The sequence below is a fragment of the Mustelus asterias genome, chromosome 14 (assembly GCF_964213995.1).
Source record: "Mustelus asterias chromosome 14, sMusAst1.hap1.1, whole genome shotgun sequence".
In the NCBI taxonomy this organism is placed as follows: Eukaryota; Metazoa; Chordata; class Chondrichthyes; order Carcharhiniformes; family Triakidae; genus Mustelus; species Mustelus asterias.
In genome coordinates this window covers 42,900,220-42,921,116 of record NC_135814.1, presented here as the reverse complement: position 1 = coordinate 42,921,116, position 20,897 = coordinate 42,900,220, and the positions used below count along the sequence as shown (strand labels likewise).

The 20,897-nt window shown below is 44.0% G+C and overlaps 1 protein-coding gene across 1 annotated transcript in view; it reads right to left on the bottom strand.

Moving 5' to 3' along the window:
• ifih1 (interferon induced with helicase C domain 1) overlaps window positions 1–19,711 on the bottom strand; it is a 128,884-nt gene extending 109,173 nt beyond the window's left edge. Inside the window, exon 1 of the mRNA XM_078228245.1 lies at window positions 19,091–19,711. Within this exon, the coding sequence (XP_078084371.1) occupies window positions 19,091–19,549 (459 nt within the window). The 5' untranslated portion in view covers window positions 19,550–19,711. The remainder of the gene's footprint in view (window positions 1–19,090) is intronic.
• Between the last annotated feature and the right edge of the window lie 1,186 nt (window positions 19,712–20,897).

The following is a 20,897-nucleotide window of genomic DNA, read 5'->3' as shown; positions in this document are numbered from 1 at the left end:
CTTCTTAAGATCCTTCCTATTAGCCATATACTCTTCAAGATCTCTAACATTACCTAGCTCCCTGAACCTTTTGTAAGCTTTTCTTTTCTTCTTGACTAGATTCATTACAGCCTTTGTACACCACGGTTCCTGTAACCTACCATAACTTCCCTGTCTCATTGGAACGTTGCTATGCAGAACTCCAGACAAATATTCCCTGAAAATTTGCCACATTTCTTCCGTACATTTCCCTGAGAAAACCTCTTTCCAATTTAAGCCTCCAGTTTCCTGCCTGATAGCCTCATGATTCCCCTTACTCCAATTAAACACTTTTCTAACTTGTCTGATCCTATCTCTCTCCAATGCTATTGTAAAGGAGGTAGAATTATGATCACTATCTCCAAAATGCTCTCCCACTGAGAGATCTGACACCTGACTAGGTTCATTTCCCAATACCAAATCAAGTACAGTCTCTCCTCTTGTAGGCTTATCTACATACTGTGTCAAGAAACCCTCCTGAACACACCTAACGAACTCCTCCCCATCTACACCCCTTACTCCAGGGAGATTCCAATCAATATTTGGGAAATTAAAATCTCCCATCACGACAACTCTGTTATTATTACACCTTTCCAGGATCTGTTTTCCTATCTGCTCCTCAACATCCCTGTTACTATTGGGCGGCCTATAGAAAACACCCAGTAAAGTTATTGGCCCCTTCCTGTTCCTAACCTCCATCCACAGAGACTCCGTAGACAATCCCTCCATGGTGTCCATCTTTTCTGCAGCCGTGACACTATCTCTGATCAATAGTGCCACTCCCCCACCTCTTTTGCCTCCCTCCCTGTCCCTTCTGAAACATCTGAAACCCGGCACTTGAAGTAACCAGTCCTGTCCCTGAGTCATCCAAGTCTCTGTAATGGCCACCACCTCATATTTCCAAGTAGTGATCCATGCTCTAAGCTCATCCACTTTGTTCACAACACTCCTTGCGTTAAAATAGACACATCTCAAACCTTCGATCTGAGCGCTCCCCTTCTCTATCACCTGCCTATCCTCCCTCTCACACTGTCGACAACCTTTCTCTATTTGTGAGCTAACCTCCTCTCTCCCAGTCACTTCAATACTGGGCTCTTTCTATGTGTGTACACGTCATGTTTATCCTACTTCCTGTTGTCACTTTATTTTCAAGCTTTTCCCTTATAAATTTATTTCTATGATCTCATTCTTAATGAAAACTGCTTAAATAAATGAGTCATCCTGTAATTGCAGAATATGACCACTTGGTGGCAATGTATTATCATTTCCCCATAAATTACTAAAAATACTGACCATTTCTAATCGACAATTTTTACTCCATAACAGAAATTTATGTGCTAAAAATACATGTTTCACAATAATATAATCAAAATTTAACAATGTGTTTAACTGTCTTCTGAGTCCTTTTAATGCCTGTATAATGTTTTAATCTGAAGGCCTCAGTCTCTCTTGGTGATAACCGTACCCTGACTTGTGACATGCCAAACTGACTTTGGACAGAGCATTCTGGGCATTCTGCGATACTTAATTTCCAAGCTGAACCTTTCCATTCTGTTGATCTGAAAATTTCTTTTGTCTCCAGCAGATTCTGGTCAGCTATTTTTCAACACCATTTGAAGAAAATCCAGAGAACACATTTCAAAAGCGTCATCAGATTTACATTCATGATGAGTATGTGTTTTTTCTATGTGGCAAAATACAAAAGGTGGCCATGCACTGATCACATACTTGTGTTAACTTTGTTGTGTGATCTATGCACCTTAAAACATAGAAACATAGAAGACAGCAGCAGGAGGAGGCCATTTGGCCCTTCGAGCCTGCTCCGCCATTCATTAAGATCATGGCTGATCATCCAACTCAGTAGCCTGATCCTGCTTTTTCCCGATAACCTTTGATCCCATTTGCCCCAAGTATAGAAACATAGAAGATATCTTTCAGATGAGATCTTAATTCGAGGCTCCATCTGCCTGCTTGGGTGGATGTAAACGATCCCATGGCATTATTACAAAGGGGAGCAGGGGAGTTCTCCCCGCCAGTGTCCTGACTTATATTTATTCCTCAATTAATATGACTAAACATAGATCATTAATGTTTGGAAGGGCTGGCAGTGTGCAGACCAGCTGCCATATTTCCTTCATTACCACAGCGGCTGAACTTCAAACACTACTCATCGGCTGCAAAGCACTTTGGGATAGGTCATGAACAACACCAAAGAAAATAAAGGTCTTTCTTCCCGCTGCAATATGAAAGCACCATAACAGCTCTGAGGCAATCTGGTGCATACTTGCATGGACACTTTCTTGTGGTTATGTACCAACTCTACATTGACAGAACAAAATCTTTTGCTGAGTATTGCAAAGTATTGTTTCTTGCACGCTATACAAAGCATATCATTCATAGAGTACATAGGTGGTAGGGAAAGGAGAGGATGCAGAATATAATGTTGCAATTAGAGATAGGGTGAAGAGAATGATCAGCTTAATGTAGGGTAGGTCCATTCAAAAGTCTGATGGCAGCAGGGAAGAAGCTGTTCTTGAGTCAGTTGGTGCGTGTTCTCAGACTTTTGTATCTTTTTCCCAATGGAAGAAGGTGTAAAGGAGCATGTCTGGGGTGTGTGGCGTCCTTGATTATGCTGACTGTTTTTTTGAGGCAGCGGGAAGTGTAGACAGAGTCAATGGATGGAAGAAGGGTTTGCGTGATGGACTAGGCTACATTCACAACACTTTGTAGTTTCTTGCGGTCCTGGTCAGAACAGGAGCTGTACCAAGCTATGATACACCATGACGCTTTCTATGGTGCATCTGTAAAAATTGGTGAGAGCCGTAATGGACAGGCCAAATTTTCTTAATCTCCTTGGAAAGTAGAGGCGTTGGTGGGATTTCTCAACTATAGAGGGAGGGAGCAGGACAGGGTGTTGATGATCTGAACACCTGGTTCATCTGGTGGTATTGGATTGCTTCGTGTGTGCACACGGACAGGGAGAAGTCACAAAATGAAATACCAGGACTTGTGGGAAACCAGCCAGAGATATGAATTGGACTTACACTGACTCTGGCTATTCATCACAGAAGAAGTTGACGTAAGTCAACGCCCTGGGTAAACATTTTACAGGGAAGTTAGAGCACCAAATTTACATTTAGCTGCACAAGTCTATGCCAATGTTTAGGTCTATATGAACCTCCTCTCACTTAAATTCATCTCACCCTATCAGATATCCTTTATCTCCAGCTTCCCCTTAAATTCAACTCTGCTAATCCAATGCAGGTGTGAATTACACATTTTCATCACCCTCTGGATACAGAAGTTCCTCCTGAATTCCAATTGTATGTTTCATCCAGCTCCAGAATGGGCAAGGTGAAGTCAAAGTGATCATTTCCTTGGTGACCAAGATAAACTATTCAGGCCCCACCCACACAGCCTGTGAGTAAAGATTGCTAAAATGGAATATATAAACTGTCTGTCAATCTCAAGTGTAACGTAAAGGTCAAGTGGCGAATGGATTTTGTAGTCCAGTGTATGTTATTCATGGTAAAGAGCTGCATTGTAGTTAATGACTTATTCATGATAAGGGGTGCACTGTGGTCACATATGTACTTCATTTTAAAGGTTGCACTGTGGGAATGTATGAGTTATTCATGATATGTGTAGAGTGGCCACATGTTTTATTCATGGTAAGTATTGACTGTGGCTATATATGTGTTATTCATGCTCTGGGGCTCCCACCGAATTCTGATACATGTGGAAAAGGAGGCCCATCAATGCTTATTTATCCATTCTACTACGCTGCCTTAAGCAGCGCCCTCATCAACCAGTACAAAGTGGTAGAGGACACACTGGAAGTAAGGGTGTGAGGGGAAGTGCATGTTTGGGTGGAGCTTGAGCTGCTGAGGGCCACACTTTCCCCCTAAATCCCACCCAAGAAGTAAAACGGTGGCTTCCTTCCCCATCGCACAACTCCCTCCGAAAAAGGGGAAAAAAGGCAGGGAAAGAAGCAAAAATAGAGAAAGAGCAGCAGAAGGCAAGGGCAAAAAAGACAGAAGCGGGAGAGAAGAAGCAGAGAAAAACAGCTACCTTGAGACAACAGACACCAGTAGGGGAGACCATGTTTTCTGATTTATAGGGCTATAACTTTCTTGGAGTGTTGGACTGCCACTCCAGTGTAAGCCCAATTACTTACGTGAACTTTCTTCCCTGCCTTTCCTGCCCAACCCTCTGCCACAAGCTGGGCGGGATCCAGGCAGTGCAGTTATCTCCAAAGCCCAGCGCTGCAGTGTGGCAGAGTCTGATTGAAGGAGGACATGCCCCCCATTTTATGACTAGCTGCCATTAACCAGGTAAGTTTAAATGTGTCACAATCCCAGCTGGTGTTACTACTGGACAACTCAGGTTCCAGGGTGGAACCTGGCCTGATAGATTCTAACCTTTTCTTTTGTTTAGATACTTGAATGAACCAGAGTCACAGAAAGGCCAAGAAACTTTTAACAAAAGAATAAAACATTTATTAAACAAGAAATGACTATCTATAAGATAAGAAAAGACTAACTATAATACACCACTCCTTCTCCCTGGCAATGCCTTTACAGATATATACAGAATTGTAAGCATAACACAAATGACAGAACCTATTTTATACTCTAATGTTCTCAGTAAGTACACAGTCCATGTAAACCAATAAACAAAATGTGATCAGACACCCCACACTCTGAAACTGATAGATGCCACCCAATACAACTTCTGTGGATATCTCATCAATTTCCGGAGGCACTTGTCACATGGTGAGGTGACTGGAACTTTTACTTTCACAGGAGGGTTTCCAATCTCTGCTCTCGAAGAACATGTCTTGGAATCTTCTCCCACACAAAGGTTTCCCCTTTGCTAAGGATACACCTCCAGGATTTCAACCTCTCCTTTTGGTATTCCTCTGCCCTGGATCACCAATTGCATTCAATCGTCCACGCAATCTCTCAGGTACCCAGCCAAGCCAACAAAACACCTCTGCTTCTTAGGCTGCATTAAGATGTCACCAGCCTTTTGATCACCTCAGAGGGCTGGGTTCTCACAGCGACAGCATCTTGCAGCCTTATTTCTAATTTAGAGCATTTCTCTTTGCTCTTGACTTCACTGAACAGAACCTTTTATTCCAGGTTCCTGTTCTTTGTTTCTTTGACTTCACAGTCTTCCTGGCACTCTTTTCTGTCCCATTCCCCAGTTTGTGAAATTTCCTTTTATTCTCTTGGAGAATCTGCTCTCTGCAGTGCCCTGTCCTGTGTCCACCTATTCCTGGCACTAGATTACAACTGACTCAAATGCTCTTTCTAATTCAGAGTGGTCCCTGGTTGCTAAGCAACAGCCAAGTTTTTTCTTTAAATTTTGTTTGCTTTTACTTGATAAAACCCTCATGACAATGCAGGCATCTTTGAAAGTGAATAAACTGAAGTTCTTAACCCATTCTGAACACACAAATACAGAAACTCAAAATTAAGCTTACTTAGAGATTTACCTTATTTCTAATACCCAGGAAAAAAAAATGACTTAAAACTACTTCTATTACCCAACAAATGTCCATTGAAATTGATAGGCCAGAGAGAAGGTATGTATCTAAGGTAAGTAGTTATGATTTACAGGGTGGGGGGACCGGAGGTCAGGGTGAGGTGGGCAGGGGAGGGTTGGACATGGAGGTGGATCAGGCAGTGTGAAGGCCTGGTTGGATGTCAGGGGTGGGGGTGTTTGGATGCTGGGGGCCAAACATCAGATGGGTCTGTTGGGGAGGGGGGATTGGGGGGGGTGGGGGGGGGGTGGGGGGGGGGTGGGGGGGGGGGGGGTCGGGGGTCAGGTCAGGGGGAATCCTATGGGGAGTCAGGGGGTGAAGAATACCACGAAAAGGATAGTCAGCAGGTGGGGGGAATCTGTGTGGTAGGGCATGGTAGCCAAGAAGTGGGGGAGTCCCCTGTCCCCGCAGGGGGGAGGGGTGAGAGTGTGGAAGGGAGTCCCATGGGGCTGGAGATAGGGAGTGGGACCGTACACTGGGATGTCAGAGTGGGGAAGGGGTGTCCTGTGTGATGGATGCTTGTGGGGAGGGGGGTCGGGAATGACTGCACATTTACAATAGTTACCTAGATGTTATAAGAGATTTAATTTTTCTAACCTTTTCTGGGTAAGTATTTGTCTAACACTGCCAGAGCCATCCAAAGTTTGTGATTGTCCAGAGAAAGTTATCATTTCTGGCCAATTGCCATGCAAACCTTTACCTGTATAGGTCTGAGGGAGGATCCCCAGTGCATATTTGCAGTACCCCCCAATCCGTGCTGGGGTGCTCAGAGCTTACGGCCTATTATGTGCTGTGCTCAGTCCACCAGCCTGTCTATGTTGTTATGGTTCAGATGACAAACTCCACAGTGCTTTATGAAACCCGCCCAGATCATAAATTTTACACCTTAAATTTGGCATCATGTGGTTCACCTCAGGTGTGATTCAAATGACCCACTAGGGAGCTTTCCTCAAACAACGTTTATTTAAGAATATAGTTAACATGAATGGAAAGAAAATTAGCCATCACTTTTATCAATTACCAACAAAAACAAAACAACCACAATAATATATAACCCTTAACAAATATATCTAAGATGTTCCAATCAAAACCAAACTTCCTTTAGACACAACCCTCTTCACAGGTTTAACACAGCAAAGACTAATGTTCATGCAATACTGGAACTGAGTCCTTTGGATGAATGCTGCAGTTCTCTTTGAAACACTCGGAAGAGGCTGAAGTCAGATCAGCTTGCCAGACCAGGGAGACTCTCTGGTCAAGCCACCAACAGAAGATTTTCTAGTCCAGAAAGGCTTTCAGCTAAACCAGCAGAACCTCCCAAAACCAGGGAGAAAGAGAGAGAGAGAGACACTTCTTTCCAGCTTGATGTCCCTTCTAAAACTAAAATCTGCAGCACAGAACTGAAAATGAAAGAGCTCCTGTCATCTGACCCGCCAATCACTTTTCCTCCTGACAATGCAGGATCATGAAATTAATTCCCAAAATAAAAATAAACAACCCCCATTTAAAACCACTTAAGGAGCAATAAAAGGACTCTTCATAGACAACCTGGTGCCACAATGAGAGCTGAGAGCTACAGAGAACATGATTTAAAACAAAATCTTTACACTCGGTACACTAATGTCACCATGTCCTCTTGATCACTATCCTACCCACAGCTCACAATTCTTCCATGTTTTGCATCATTCCGTGATTTTGAAATTGTGCCATGTCTTCATTATTTGTATATTTTGCGAAAAGCAGGGGTGTTAATTCCACCCCTCTAGGGAAGCCCATATGATAAATATCTAGTTCATGGTTCACAGGAATATTTTGGAGGTAATTTTTAGTTCTTGCAAGATTGAAGTTTAAATGTAGAAAATGGGATAAATGCTACTCAAGCAGCTTGAAGACTCTTCCACTTAAAAGTTTGAGGTCATGTTGACTTAAGGGATTAACAGCTAGAAAGGTGAGGATGATTAGGTGATTTACTGAGCCAGAGAATCGAGGGCAAGGTGGCTGCAATGCTTGAGGAGAAATACAGGCCAGGGAGTGGTTTTGTTTTGGGAGTGTTAATAAAGTCAACATACTCCAACTTTAAGAGCCCAGTTTTGAAACTTCAAGTCCTTTCACACATGCAGACTGGGATGGGGTGCCCATGCGCCGTTTTGCATTTTTGAGTTCCTTCAGTCTGTGCAGGAAAAAAAGGCGCAAGAACGCAGGTCAGAAGCTGAGCACCATTGAAATCAAGTGTTGCAGGCAGGAGATAGGGAGAGGATCAGGTAAAGGGGAGAGAGAGAGGGGACAGGGAGATGACAGACATAGAGTACAGGGAGACAGTCAGGTAAAGGGGACAGGTAGAAGGGACAGGGAGAGGTCACAAAAAAGAAGTATCAGTTAGGGGAGGGTGCAGAGACAGGTCCCAGTTTAATTAAAGGTAAGAAAAGGTAATTGGACAGAGCTCAGGCGAAGCCCTGGCAATTGGAGATGGCTCAGGGGAAGCTCTGAAGATCCAAGGCAGCAGTCAAAGATTGGTGGCAGTGTGCTGCGGGCCTTTGGGGAAAAGGTACCCCTTTGTTTTGTTGGGCACAGCCAGAGAGCTGAAGTTGTGCTTGTGAGTTGGTGCTTGGGTGCAAATTCAGGGATCCAGGGGAACAGAACCTCGGGAGATGAGACTGAAACTCTGTAACGTGGGCCATTGTTCATGCCATCCATGTTGGAGTGACTTTTGGACAGAATCCCATGAGATCTTCAAAGCTGAAAACCTTTCCCTTGTTAGAGGGACAGTGTTTCAGTGAGATTGGTTGCCTCACGATCTTACTTACATCTATGTGAGTTGTTGAGAAATCCATGGACTCTGTCTTGGTCGCAGCTGTAAATTAGTGTACAGTGTGGTGTGTTTGATCATAGTTTACTTGTTAATTCAAATGTACCCCATATTAATCCTGAATGTTAGAGTATGGAGATAGATATTGTAAATTGTTTTATCTTTCTGACCTTGTAAAGTTTATTTTCATTTGTTCAAAACTTGTGAAATCTTGTGGCTTTGTTCACTGAGCAAGTGCCTTGATTCTCAAACTGTGTCTACTTTAAAGAAAATATTACTTATCCCTAACCAGACCTTACCAAAAACGTAGGGGTCTGGTCTAAGTTCATAACATAGGTTAGGGGCTTGTCCAAGATTTTGAATCCACAGATAAATGTAACTGCTGGTACTTGCTGAGGTTGAGGTTAATAAGATTTCCACAGAGAATTTTGCGATATTAATTGAAAGGCAGATGGCTTTTATCAATTGGTACATATTTGTCTAAAGAAGGAAGATTTATCCAAGTGATTTGCAACAGTCAACCAAAGCTAGGTTAATCGCATTAGTGGAAAAGTTAGCATTAGAATTAAAAGCAGGGGCCAACAAAGTAAAAATAATTGAGGTAATAGAACAGCATCTGAGACTGGAAGTAGGCAAAAGTTAATCCAGATGGTAATTCAATTGAGTTAGCTCGAATTCAATTACCGATGAAGCAACTTGAGATAGAAACAGAGAGAAATGAAAAAAAGAACTTGGAAAAAAGAGGAAAAAGAATGATGTAAATGTTTGAACTTCAACTCTGGAGAGAGAAGTTAGCAATAGAGGAAAAAGAAAAAAAAAGCAAAAGAGATGAAAATGTGAAAGCTTGAGCTCAAATTTCAAAGAGACAAAGAAATTAGACATCATGAGCTTGCTACAGAACAGCTTAGTTTATGGAGTGAAAGAGTGTCTATTGGTTCAGCTGAGGAATTGAATCCCATTCTGAGCTTTGATATAACAAAGAGTCTTCACCTAATGCCTAAATTCACTAAAGATGGGGATGAGAGATACATTGGGCGGAACTTTCCAGCTACACTCACCCCAAAACTGGAAAACCTGGCCCGAGGTCAACGGACCTTTGCAAGGTCTGCCCCTCCTCCCCCCACCCCCACCCCACCCCCTACCCCCCCACCCCACCCCCAGCCCACTATGATTCCCATGACGAGCAGGACAGGAGAATTCCCCCCAATACCTCATTTGAAAAGATGGCTACAAAGCTGAATTGGCCAAAGACACATGAGCCGGAATTTTACCGTCACGCCCACCCCAATTCCGGAACAGGCGAGGCTCGCAGGACGGAATTCTCCATTGGCCTCGGACAGAATTTTGCGAACCAATAACGGCCATGGATTGTCATTTTGTAAAGTGTTTTGGGGTTTGGTAGGGAAAGCTATGGCTGTGTATTCTAGCCTCCAGGAAGAACAATTTTTGAGATTATGAGTAACCTGCAGTACTTAATGTTTATGAACTTGTCCTCGAAGCATATCAGTTGAAATTTCAGACTTTAAAAAAAGTAAAAGCCGAATTAAATGTTTATAGAATTTACTCGGGAGAAATATTATGGGATCGGTAGTTTCAATTGCTAAAGTTAGAACAAAAGTTTGACGATGTGAGGAAGCTAATGCTACTGGAAGAATTTTGAAACAGTGTGCCAATAGCTATTAGTTCACACCTGGAAGACCGTCAGGTTTCGCAGATACAGGGAGCAGTGGTTCTGCCAGATGATATATCACATTGACATGCCAGGGCAAAGCAGATCTCTATTTGTAAACTGACAGGGAAACTGCAGGAATGGAAAAGAGTCTATGGAACAGGCAGTAGCTGTTTAAATCATGAAAATGTAGTGTAGAGAGTAAACATGATGTAAAGAAACCAGTCTGCTTTTATTGCAATAAGACTGCAATAGGTTCTTGATTAATAAGGGGATCAGGGGTTATGAGGAAAAGGCAGAAGAATGGGGATGAGAAAAGTATCAGCCATGATTGAATGGCGGAGCAGACTCGATGGGCCAAGTGGCCTAATTCTGTTCCTATTTCTTATGGTCTTATGGTCTTATGGACAGGGCATCTCAAATCCCATTATTAGAAGCTGAATGGTAAAGCAGGGGCAGTAATAGGAATGCTTAAGAAGTCTTTAGAAAAGGCTGTACCAGAAAAGGAAATGGGCATTGGAACCATAGCTACGGTACAAGAGAACCTCATGACCCACAAGAAAGGGGGATATAGCTCAGGATAGTCAAAGGAATCTTTCCTTCAAACCTTAGTGAAGATTTTAAAGGTTTTGTTTTGAAGGGCGAAGTGTTCTCTTCTCCCTCTCACAAAACAAGGAAACAAATTAATATTTTGAGAGGCACTGGGACAGATCAGCCATTGATGGTGGCTGATGATATAATTTGTGTTCCAGATGGTTTGATGAAGGACAAAGCATTAATAGGAGATATTCGTGGCATTTATGAGCCTGTTTCCTCATGTAAGGTCAATGTACGAAGTGACTTAGTGAGCAGAATTATTATTGAGATTACCTCTTGAAGGGGTTGATTTTATATTGGGTAATGATTTGATCAGCGTAGACAGCAAAATAGCAATGACTGTGTTGCAGCAAGCACCTGATCATGCTGATCTTGCCAAACTCCTAAAAATTACTGTGACCAAACATGAGAAGCTTACTGCCGCCAGCAAGTAAATGACAGAAAAGCTGATTAGTGTAGAGCTTTCACACATGAAAGAGGTGTTTGCTAGTGAAAAACAAGAACTGGTGAGAATACTTGAGTGTCAGTCACAGAAAGTAGAACACTTGAATAAGAACTTGCAATGTCTAATTGATAAGTTTGTAGGAGCAAATTCAACAGATAGACCTTCAATTAAACTTCATGAACTTAAGTATCAGAAATCTCTATTAAGTATCGTGAAAAGCGCCTTGAACAGTCACAGGAATTGCTGATGGATCAGAACAGTGCTTTAATGCAGAATTAAAAACCGAATCTGATGAACTGTTGGAGATTCGTTATAGTCATAGACTCATAGAGTCATAATGGTTTACAGCATGGAAACAGGTCCTTCGAACCAATTTGTCCATGCGCCCTTTTATTTTTAACCACCAAGCGAGTCCCAATTGCCCATGTTTGGCCCATATCCCTCTATGCCATTTTACCCATGTAACTGTCTAAATGTTTTTTAAAAAACAAAATTGTACCCGCTCTACTATTGCCTCTGGCAGCTTGTTCCAGACACTCACCACCCTCTGTGTGAAGAAATAGCCTCTCTGGACTCTTTTGTATCTCTCCCCTCTCACCTCAAACCTATGCCCTCTAGTTTTAGACTCCCATACCTTTGGAAAAAGATGTTGACTATCCAGCTGATCTATGCTGCTCATTATTTTATAGACCTCTAAAGCAATGAAATTCTCAAACTTTGATGCCAAATGGCAAACAAGAAAGAGATGTGTGATATGGAAGGGAAATCCAAGCTTGAAAAGTGGATAAGAAACATTTTAACAAATTAGGGATGTGGTAAGTGAATTGAAAAAGGTCTAAGAAGCAGTCAGTAACCACAGAAAAAAGATTCTGAAATCAAGGAGTGTGCATGTGAAGTTGTTAAGCTTGTATAAGCGTCCTGAAGATGACTCTGAAATGGTGGTGGTACGGTGGAAGAGCGGTTAGCACTGCTGCCTCACAACGCTAGGAACTCGGGTTCAATTCTAGCCTTGGGTCACTGTCTGTGTGGAATTTGCACATTCTCCCCGTGTCTGCGTGGGTTTCCTCTGGGTGCTCCGGTTTCCTCCCACAGTCCAAAGATGTCCGGGTTAAGTTGATAGGGCATACGAAATTGCCTCTTAGTGTCAGGGGAACTAGCAGGGTAACTATGTGGGGTTATGGGGATCGGGCCTGGGTGGGATTGTTGTCGGTGCATATTCAATGGGCCAAGTGGCCTCCTTCTGCACTGTAAGGATTCTATGAAACAAAGACAACTAATGCAGCAAAAGTTGCTGAGATGAATATAAAGATTAGTTAACTTGGAAAAGAATTGGAAAATAAGAGAGGACACAAATATTTGGGTAAAATTATGAAAGTGAAGATGAAGATTCAATTTTCCAAGCATCAATAAGAACATGACAAGTGCAAAAGGATAAGGGCAGCGATACATGGGAACGCTCCCACATGGAAGTTCTCCTCCAAACCACTCACCATCTTGACTTGGAAATATATCACTGTTCCTTCATTATCGCTGGGCCATGATCCTGGAAATCCCTTCCTAACAATCCTGTGGGTGTACCTACTCCACATAGAAGGCAGCTCACAATCCCCTTCTCAAGGGCAATTATGGATGGGCAATAAATGCTGGCCCAGCCAGTGATGCCACATCCCTTGAATGAGAAAAAACAGAGAATGATTCGTGTAAAGAGAAAACTCCCTCAGTGCAAGTTTATTCATTTATTCATCTGGTGTTGATCAAAATTCAGGAAGTGAAATTCTGTTATGGAGGAAGTGATTGAGGAAGATCATTTTGAAGCTGTTTGCAAATTAGGCAGACATGATCTCATCACAAATTTAAAGGACCCACTGAAATGTTCCCATTAATAGAAGCCTAAGAAAGCCTCCATGTTCTTCTGTATTAAAATTGAGAAACCTGTGAAAAAGTCATTTGGATCAGAGAGCACAACATATAATACATATCCATGTGTGACAAGAGGTAGGCCACCAGAGTATTGGTTTGCAGTCCCACCAGAAAACCCTGGTACAAAATAGTAATGCAAGTTGTTCAAGCTGTTCCTAAGAGAAATTTTAATGTATCTTCGCTACCTTTGGTTAACCATGAAATGATTATAAGCAAAACCCAGGTCATTGTTGGTGTTCTAATCAGAGTTTAAAGAAAGGGTGTCGAAGAAAAGGCAGATTGTTAATTCCTGCTAATCTTACTTGTTACATGTACTGGCGTTGGATTACTAGTCCAGAGACAATACGGTATGCCACTGCCTCCCCTGTTTGGGTGGGATAATCATAAATTGTACCCAATATTTCACTTTTCCCCTTAAGCTTCAAGTTTTTATCCAATATTTTCCTTAAAGGTGCGATAATCATTGCTTCAACCAGTGCCTTTTAGCAAAGTATTTCATGCTCCAACAATCCTTTCTGTTGTAAAGAGTTTCTCCGAATCTCATCTCTTATTCGCTTGTTGATGATCCCTCATCATTGACTCTCCAACCACAGGAAACTGTTTTTCCCAATTTTTCTCCCAAAACCTCTATTAAATCTTTTAGCTTTTTTATAGTTTAGAATATTTCTTTACTTTGTATCCTATTTATGAACTCAAAATGTTGCTGGCCTGTTTTTAAACTGTTTTATCAATCACCACTCACCCTTCAAGGAAATTATGCATTTGAATGCTTCGACTTCTCACTTCATTTACAACCCTCCAAGTCCTCTCATTGAGATTAAATTGCTATTGTTTTGCATGATAATGCACCGCCATACATTATTGAGATTACATTGCATCATCAGCTTTTTGCTCATTTTGCTCATCTGTCTATATCTGCCTCTATCCCTTACAAACCTTCTCCGTGTCATCAGCAAATTTCAACATCGTGCCCCACATCTATGTGCTCCCCAAGAACAAATGGACCCAGCTTTCTTATCATCCAGTACACCACATTCAGCTCCCTGGAGTTGTCGCTGACCAGAAACTCAACTGGCCCAGGCATATAAATGTTGTGATCATGACAGCACATCAGAGGCTTGGTAATTTGCAATGAGCAAGCTACTTCCTGACTCCCCAATGCTTTTCTGTCACCTACAAATCACAAATTGTGTGCGTAATGAATACTCTGCACTTGCCTGGATGGGTTCAGCTGCAACAACAATCAACTTGACTTTTTGCAGACAATATAGTCCACTTGATCAACAATTCATCCTCCGCCTGAAACATCCACTTCTTTCATCACCAGAATCTCTCAAACCCATGAAAGTAGAATGTCAAGGCAGCTGATTCATGGGAACGTCATCATCTCGAAATTCCACACCAAGTCACACCCCATCCTATTCCTTTGTTATCAAAGGATCGCAATGCTGGAACTCTCCACCTCCTTGCAGACCTCTGCAACATTGACTAAAGCAGTCATAGAACATAGAACAGTACAGCACAAAACAGGCCCTTCGGTCCACGATGTTGTGCCGAGCTTTATCTGAAACCAAGATCAAGCTATCTCACTCCCTATCATCCTGGTGTGCTCCATGTGCCTATCCAATAACCACTTAAATGTTCCTAAAGTGTCTGACTCCACTATCACTGCAGGCAGTCCATTCCACACCCCAACCACTCTCTGAGTAAAGAACCTACCTCGGACATCCTTCCTATATCTCCCACCATGAACCCTATAGTTATGCCCCCTTGTAATAGCTCCATCCACCCGAGGAAATAGTCTTTGAACGTTCACTCTATCTATCCCCTTCATCATTTTATAAACCTCTATTAAGTCTCCCCTCAACCTCCTCTGCTCCAGAGAGAACAGCCCTAGCTCCCTCAACCTTTCCTCATAAGACCTATCCTACAAACCAGGCAGCATCCTGGTAAATCTCCTTTGCACTCATTCCAGCGCTTCCACATCCTTCTTATAGTGAGGTGACCAGAACTGCACACAATATTCCAAATGTGGTCTCACCAAGGTCCTGTACAGTTGCAGCATTACCCCACGGCTCTTAATCTCCAACCCCCTGTTAATGAAAGCTAACACACTATAGGCCTTCTTCACAGCTCTATCCACTTGAGTGGCAACTTTCAGAGATCTGTGGATATGGACCCCAAGATCTCTCTGTTCCTCCACAGTCTTCAGAACCCTACCTTTGACCCTGTAATCCGCATTTAAATTTGTCCTACCATAATGAATCACCTCACATTTATCAGGGTTAAACTCCATCTGCCATTTTTCAGCCCAGCTTTGCATCCTATCTATGTCTCTTTGCAGTCAACAACAGCCCTCCACCTCATCCACTGCTCCACCAATCTTGGTGTCATCAGCAAATTTACTGACCCACCCTTCAGCCCCCTCCTCTAAGTCATTAATAAAAATCACAAATAGCAGAGGACCAAGCACTGATCCCTGTGGCACTCCGCTAACCACCTGCCTCCAGTCCGATAATTTTCCATCCACCACCACCCTCTGTCTTCGATCAGATAGCCAGTTACCTATCCAATCGGCCAACTTTCCCTCTATCCCACACCTCCTTACTTTCATCATAAGCCGACCATGGGGGACCTTATCAAACGCCTTACTAAAATCCATGTATATGACATCAACTGCCGTACCTTCATCAACACACTTAGTTACTTCCTCAAAAAATTCTATCAAATTTGTGAGGCACAACTTGCCCTTCACGAATCCGTGCTGACTATCCCGGATTAATCCGCATCTTTCTAAATGGTCGTAAATCCCATCCCTAAGGACGTTTTCCATCAACTTACCAACCACCGAAGTAAGACTAACCGGCCTATAATTACCAGGGTCATTTCTATTCCCTTTCTTAAACAGAGGAACAACATTCGCCACTCTCCAGTCGCCTGGCACCATCCCCGTGGACAGCAAGGACCCAAAGATCAAAGCCAAAGGCTCTGCAATCTCATCCCTTGCCTCCCAAAGAATCCTAGGATATATTTCATCAGGCCCAGGGGACTTATCGACCTTCAGTTTATTCAAAACTGCTAGTACATCCTCCCTCCGAACATCTACTTCCTCTAGCTTATTAGCCTGTAACACCTTCTTTCCTCAAAAACATGGCCCCTCGCCTTGGTGAACACTGAAGAAAAGTATTCATTCATCACCTCTCCTATCTCTAATGACTCCATACACAAGTTCCCACTACTGTCCTTGACCGGCCCTAACCTCACCCTGGTCATTATTTTATTCCTCACATAAGAGTAAAAAGCCTTGGGGTTTTCCTTGATCCGACCCGCCAAGGACTTCTCATGCCCCCTCTTAGCTCTCCTAAGCCCCTTTTTCAGCTCATTCCTTGCTAACTTGTAACCCTCAATCGAGCCATCTGAACCTTGTTTCCTCATCCCTACATAAGCTTCCCTCTTCCTTTTTCCAAGACATTCCACCTCTTTTGTGAACTATGGTTCCCTCACTCGGCCATTTCCTCCCAGCCTGACAGGGACATACCTATCAAGGACACACAGTATTTGTTCCTTGAAAAAGTTCCACTTTTCATTAGTGCCTTTCCCTGACAGTTTCTGTTCCCATCTTATGCCCCCTAATTCTTGCCTAATCGCATCATAATTACCTCTCCCCCAATTATAAACCTTGCCCTGCCGTACGGCCCTATCCCTCTCCATTGCAATAACAAAAGACACCGAATTGTGGTCACTATCTCCAAAGTGCTCTCCCACAACCAAATCTAACACTTGGCCCGGCTCAATTCCCAGTACCAAATCCAATGTAGCCCCACCTCTTGTCGGCCTATCCACATATTGTGTCAGGAAACCCTCCTGCACAAAAACTGCCCCATCCGAACTATTCAACTTACAAAGGTTCCAATCAATATTTGGAAAGTTAAAGTCCCCCATGACAACTACCCTGTGACCCCCACACATATCCATAATCTGCTTCGCAATTTCTTCCTCCACATCTCTATTACTATTTGGGGGTCTATAATAAACTCCTAACAACGTGACCACTCCTTTCCTATTTCTAACTTCAGCCCATATTACCTCAGTATGCAGATCCCCCTCAAAGTGCCTTTCCGTAGCCGTTAAACTATCCTTGATTAACAATGCTACTCCTCCACCTCTTTTACCAGCTTCCCTACACTTACTGAAACATCTATACCCCGGAACGTCCAACAACCATTCCTGTCCTTCTTCTACCCATGTCTCCGTAATGGCCACAACATCATAGTCCCAAGTACCAATCCACGCCCCAAGTTCATCTACCTTGTTCTGGATGCTCCTTGCATTGAAGTAGACACACTTCAACCCACTTTCCTGTCTACTGGTACCCACCCTTGACCTTGATACCTTCCCCAATACCTCACTACCCTCAACACTGACTTCCGGACTACAACTCCTTTTCCCACCCCCCTGACAAATTAGTTTAAACCCCCTTGAAGAGCCGTATCAAATTTCCCTCCCAGGATTTTGGTGCCCCTCTGGTTCAGGTGCACCCCGTCCTGCTTGTACAGGTCCCACCTTCCCTAGAATGTGTTCCAATTATCCATGAAGCTGAAACCCTCCCTCCTACACCATCCCTGCAACCACATGTTTAACTGCACTCTCTCCCTGTTCCTCAACTCGCTATCATGTGGCACCGGCAACGTACCAGAGATGACCATATGTTTTGTCTTGGCTCTCAGCTTCCAGCCCTGCTCCCTAAATTCCTGTTTTAAATCCCCGTCCCTTCTCTTATCTATGTCGTTGGTACCAATGTGTACCATGACTTGTGACTGTTCCCCCTCCCCCTTAAGAATCCGGAAAACACAGTCCGAGACGTCACGGACCCTGGCATCCGGTAGGCAACATACCATCCGTGAGTCTCTTTTGCTGCCACAGAACCTCCTATCTATCCCTCTAACTAACGAGTCCCCAATAACTATTGCCCTCCCGCTCTCCCCCTTACCCTCCCGAGCCACAGGGACGGACTCAGTGCTGGAGATTCGCTCACTGCGGCTCACCACTAGTATGTCGTCCCCCTCAACTGCATCCAAAGCGGAATACTTGTTGCTAAGGGGAACGACCACAGGGGATCCCTGCATTGACTGGTCAGGACATTGTTCACCATTACCTTTTCAAGGGCACTATGGAATGAAATGTAAACAAATGACTCATAAATGCTGCGCTTGCTAGCCATGCTTGCTAGCCATGCCCATACACCATATTCCGAGCTAAGAAACTCTCAGTGGGCGGCACTGTGGACAACGGTTAGCACTGTTGCCTCACAACGCCCGGGACCCTGGTTCGATTCCCGGCTTGGGTCACTGTCTCTGTAGAATCTGCATGTTCATAGAAACATAGAAATCATAGAAACCCTACGGTGCAGAAGGAGACCATTCAGCCCATCGAGTCTGCACTGACAACAATCCCACTCGAGGCCTAACCCCACAACCCCACACATTTACCCCGCTAATCCCTCTAACCTACACATCCCGGACAATAAAGGGCAATTTAGCATGGCCAATCGACCTAACCTGCACATCTTCGGACAGTGGGAGGAAACCGGAGCACCCGGAGGAAACCCATGCAAACATGGGGAGAATGTGCAAATCCACACGTACAGAAACCCAAGCCGGGCATTGAACCCAGGTCCCTGGAGCTCTGAGGCCGTAGTGCTAACCATTGTGCCACGGTGCCGCCAAGCTCTCCCTGTGTCTGCGTGGGTTTCCTCCGGGTGCTCTAGTTTCCGACTGTGTGTGCTGGTTAGGTACATTGGCCATGCTAAATTCTCCCTCAGTGTACCCGAACAAACGTCGGAGTGTGGTGACGCGGGGATTTTCATAGTGACTTCATTGCAGTGTTAATGTAAGCCTGCCTATGACTAATGAATAAAGCATGTGTAACCCTGCTCCAGCTCAGCAACAACCATTGGTGGAATTTGACATTTGAGTGACACCTCATGGTTTTACTGACAGAATCTGACTTTTTAAAAAAATAACATCGACATCTAAAATAAATTTGTTAAGGAAGGGACCTGATACCGAACAAAAAACGAATACTCACATTCTCCACGTCATCTAGTGTCAAAAGACCCTCGGGATAACAACGCATAGCAACTTCATTTGGCTTCAGCTTGTCAACCAAAGTGGGGGACAGGATATCAATGAGTTTGACCTCTTCGTCGTTCTGAGCTTCCAGTGTTGGGGAGATCCCGTTATCACTATCGAGATTGACATAAGCAACAGCGTGATCGCAGCCCCCTTCCCTCAGGGCCGTAACAAACTCCCCAAACCAGCCCACTGCCCGGGGCTTGCTAATGATTTTGGTGAGCAGGAGGTGGGCGGCAGCCTGATTGCCCATTTGCACTTTCTTGGCCCGGATCTCCTCCTTATCGGCCTCTTCCATGAACCTGATAAAGTCCAACACAGGCTCCACTTGGATGATCGCGACCAGGCGGTTTCGAAAATTCTCGATATGCGACAGGCGCTGCTTATCCAGGTCGTAATCGCTGCTGCTGTCCATGTTGACAGCGGGTGGGCAGAGCTGCCCGGCCTGAGAGGGGAGAAGGGGGGACCCAGTGGTTTAAATCCGCTGCTTCGATCAGCTGCCTGGGTGACACTGGCAGGCGATCGCAGTTGTGAGCTCTGCTTCCTCTCTGCTCTCTGCTTTAAAGCGATCAGTTTCAGTTTCGATTCCAGGAGGTAAGACAGTGAAACCCGGGTGACGTGGGCACTGGGGACTTCCAGCAGCATTGCACAGAGCTGAATAAACACTGCAGCTGTAAAGTCCCGATTTCTGTTTCTGTTTACCAGATCAGAGGTATGTATACACCATCAGGTTCCCTCTTACAAATGGCACATTCACTTTCTAATTCACCTTGAAAGAAAAACGTAACATTCCCCAGGTTTCAAAATCCATATGCATTTCTGACACTTTTGCCATTATCTCGCCCCAGTGTACAAATTCAAAATGTAACATAAAGAATAATATAGAAAGAATTATATATTTGTTTTTTATTCCTGAGCCTTAATAATTTAATGGCACAGTGGTTAGCACTGCTGCCTCACAGTCATGATGTGGAGATGCCGGCGTTGGACTGGGGTAAACACAGTAAGAAGTTTAACAACACCAGGTTAAAGTCCAACAGGTTTATTTGGTAGCAAAAGCCACACAAGCTTTCGAGGCTCTGAGCCCCTTCTTCAGGTGAGTGGGAATTCTGTTCACAAACAGAACTTATAAGACACAGACTCAATTTACATGAATAATGGTTGGAATGCGAATACTTACAACTAATCCAGTCTTTAAGAAACAAAACAATGGGAGTGGAGAGAGCATCAAGACAGGCTAAAAAGATGTGTATTGTCTCCAGACAAGACAGCCAGTGAAACTCTGCAGGTCCACGCAACTGTGGGAGTTACAAATAGTGTGACATAAATTCTGATTCTAGGATCGCATGATAAAGACTCAGGAGGAAAAAAGCAGAAATATTTATGTGAAATAGTGTGACATAAACCCAATATCCCGGTTGAGGCCGTCCTTGTGTGTGCGGAACCTGGCTATCAGTTTCTGCTCCGCGACTCTGCGCTGTCGTGTGTCGCGAAGGCCGCCTTGGAGAACGCTTACCCGAATATCAGAGGCCGAATGCCCGTGACCGCTGAAGTGCTCCCCAACAGGAAGAGAACAGTCTTGCCTGGTGATTGTCGAGCGGTGTTCATTCATCCGTTGTCGCAGCGTCTGCATAGTGCCAGGGACCCGGGTTTGACTCCCAGCTTGGGTCACTGTCTGTGCGGAGTCTGCATGTTCTCCCTGTGTCTGCATGGGTTTCCTTCAGGTGCTCCGATTACCTCCCACAGCCCAAAGATGTGCAGAT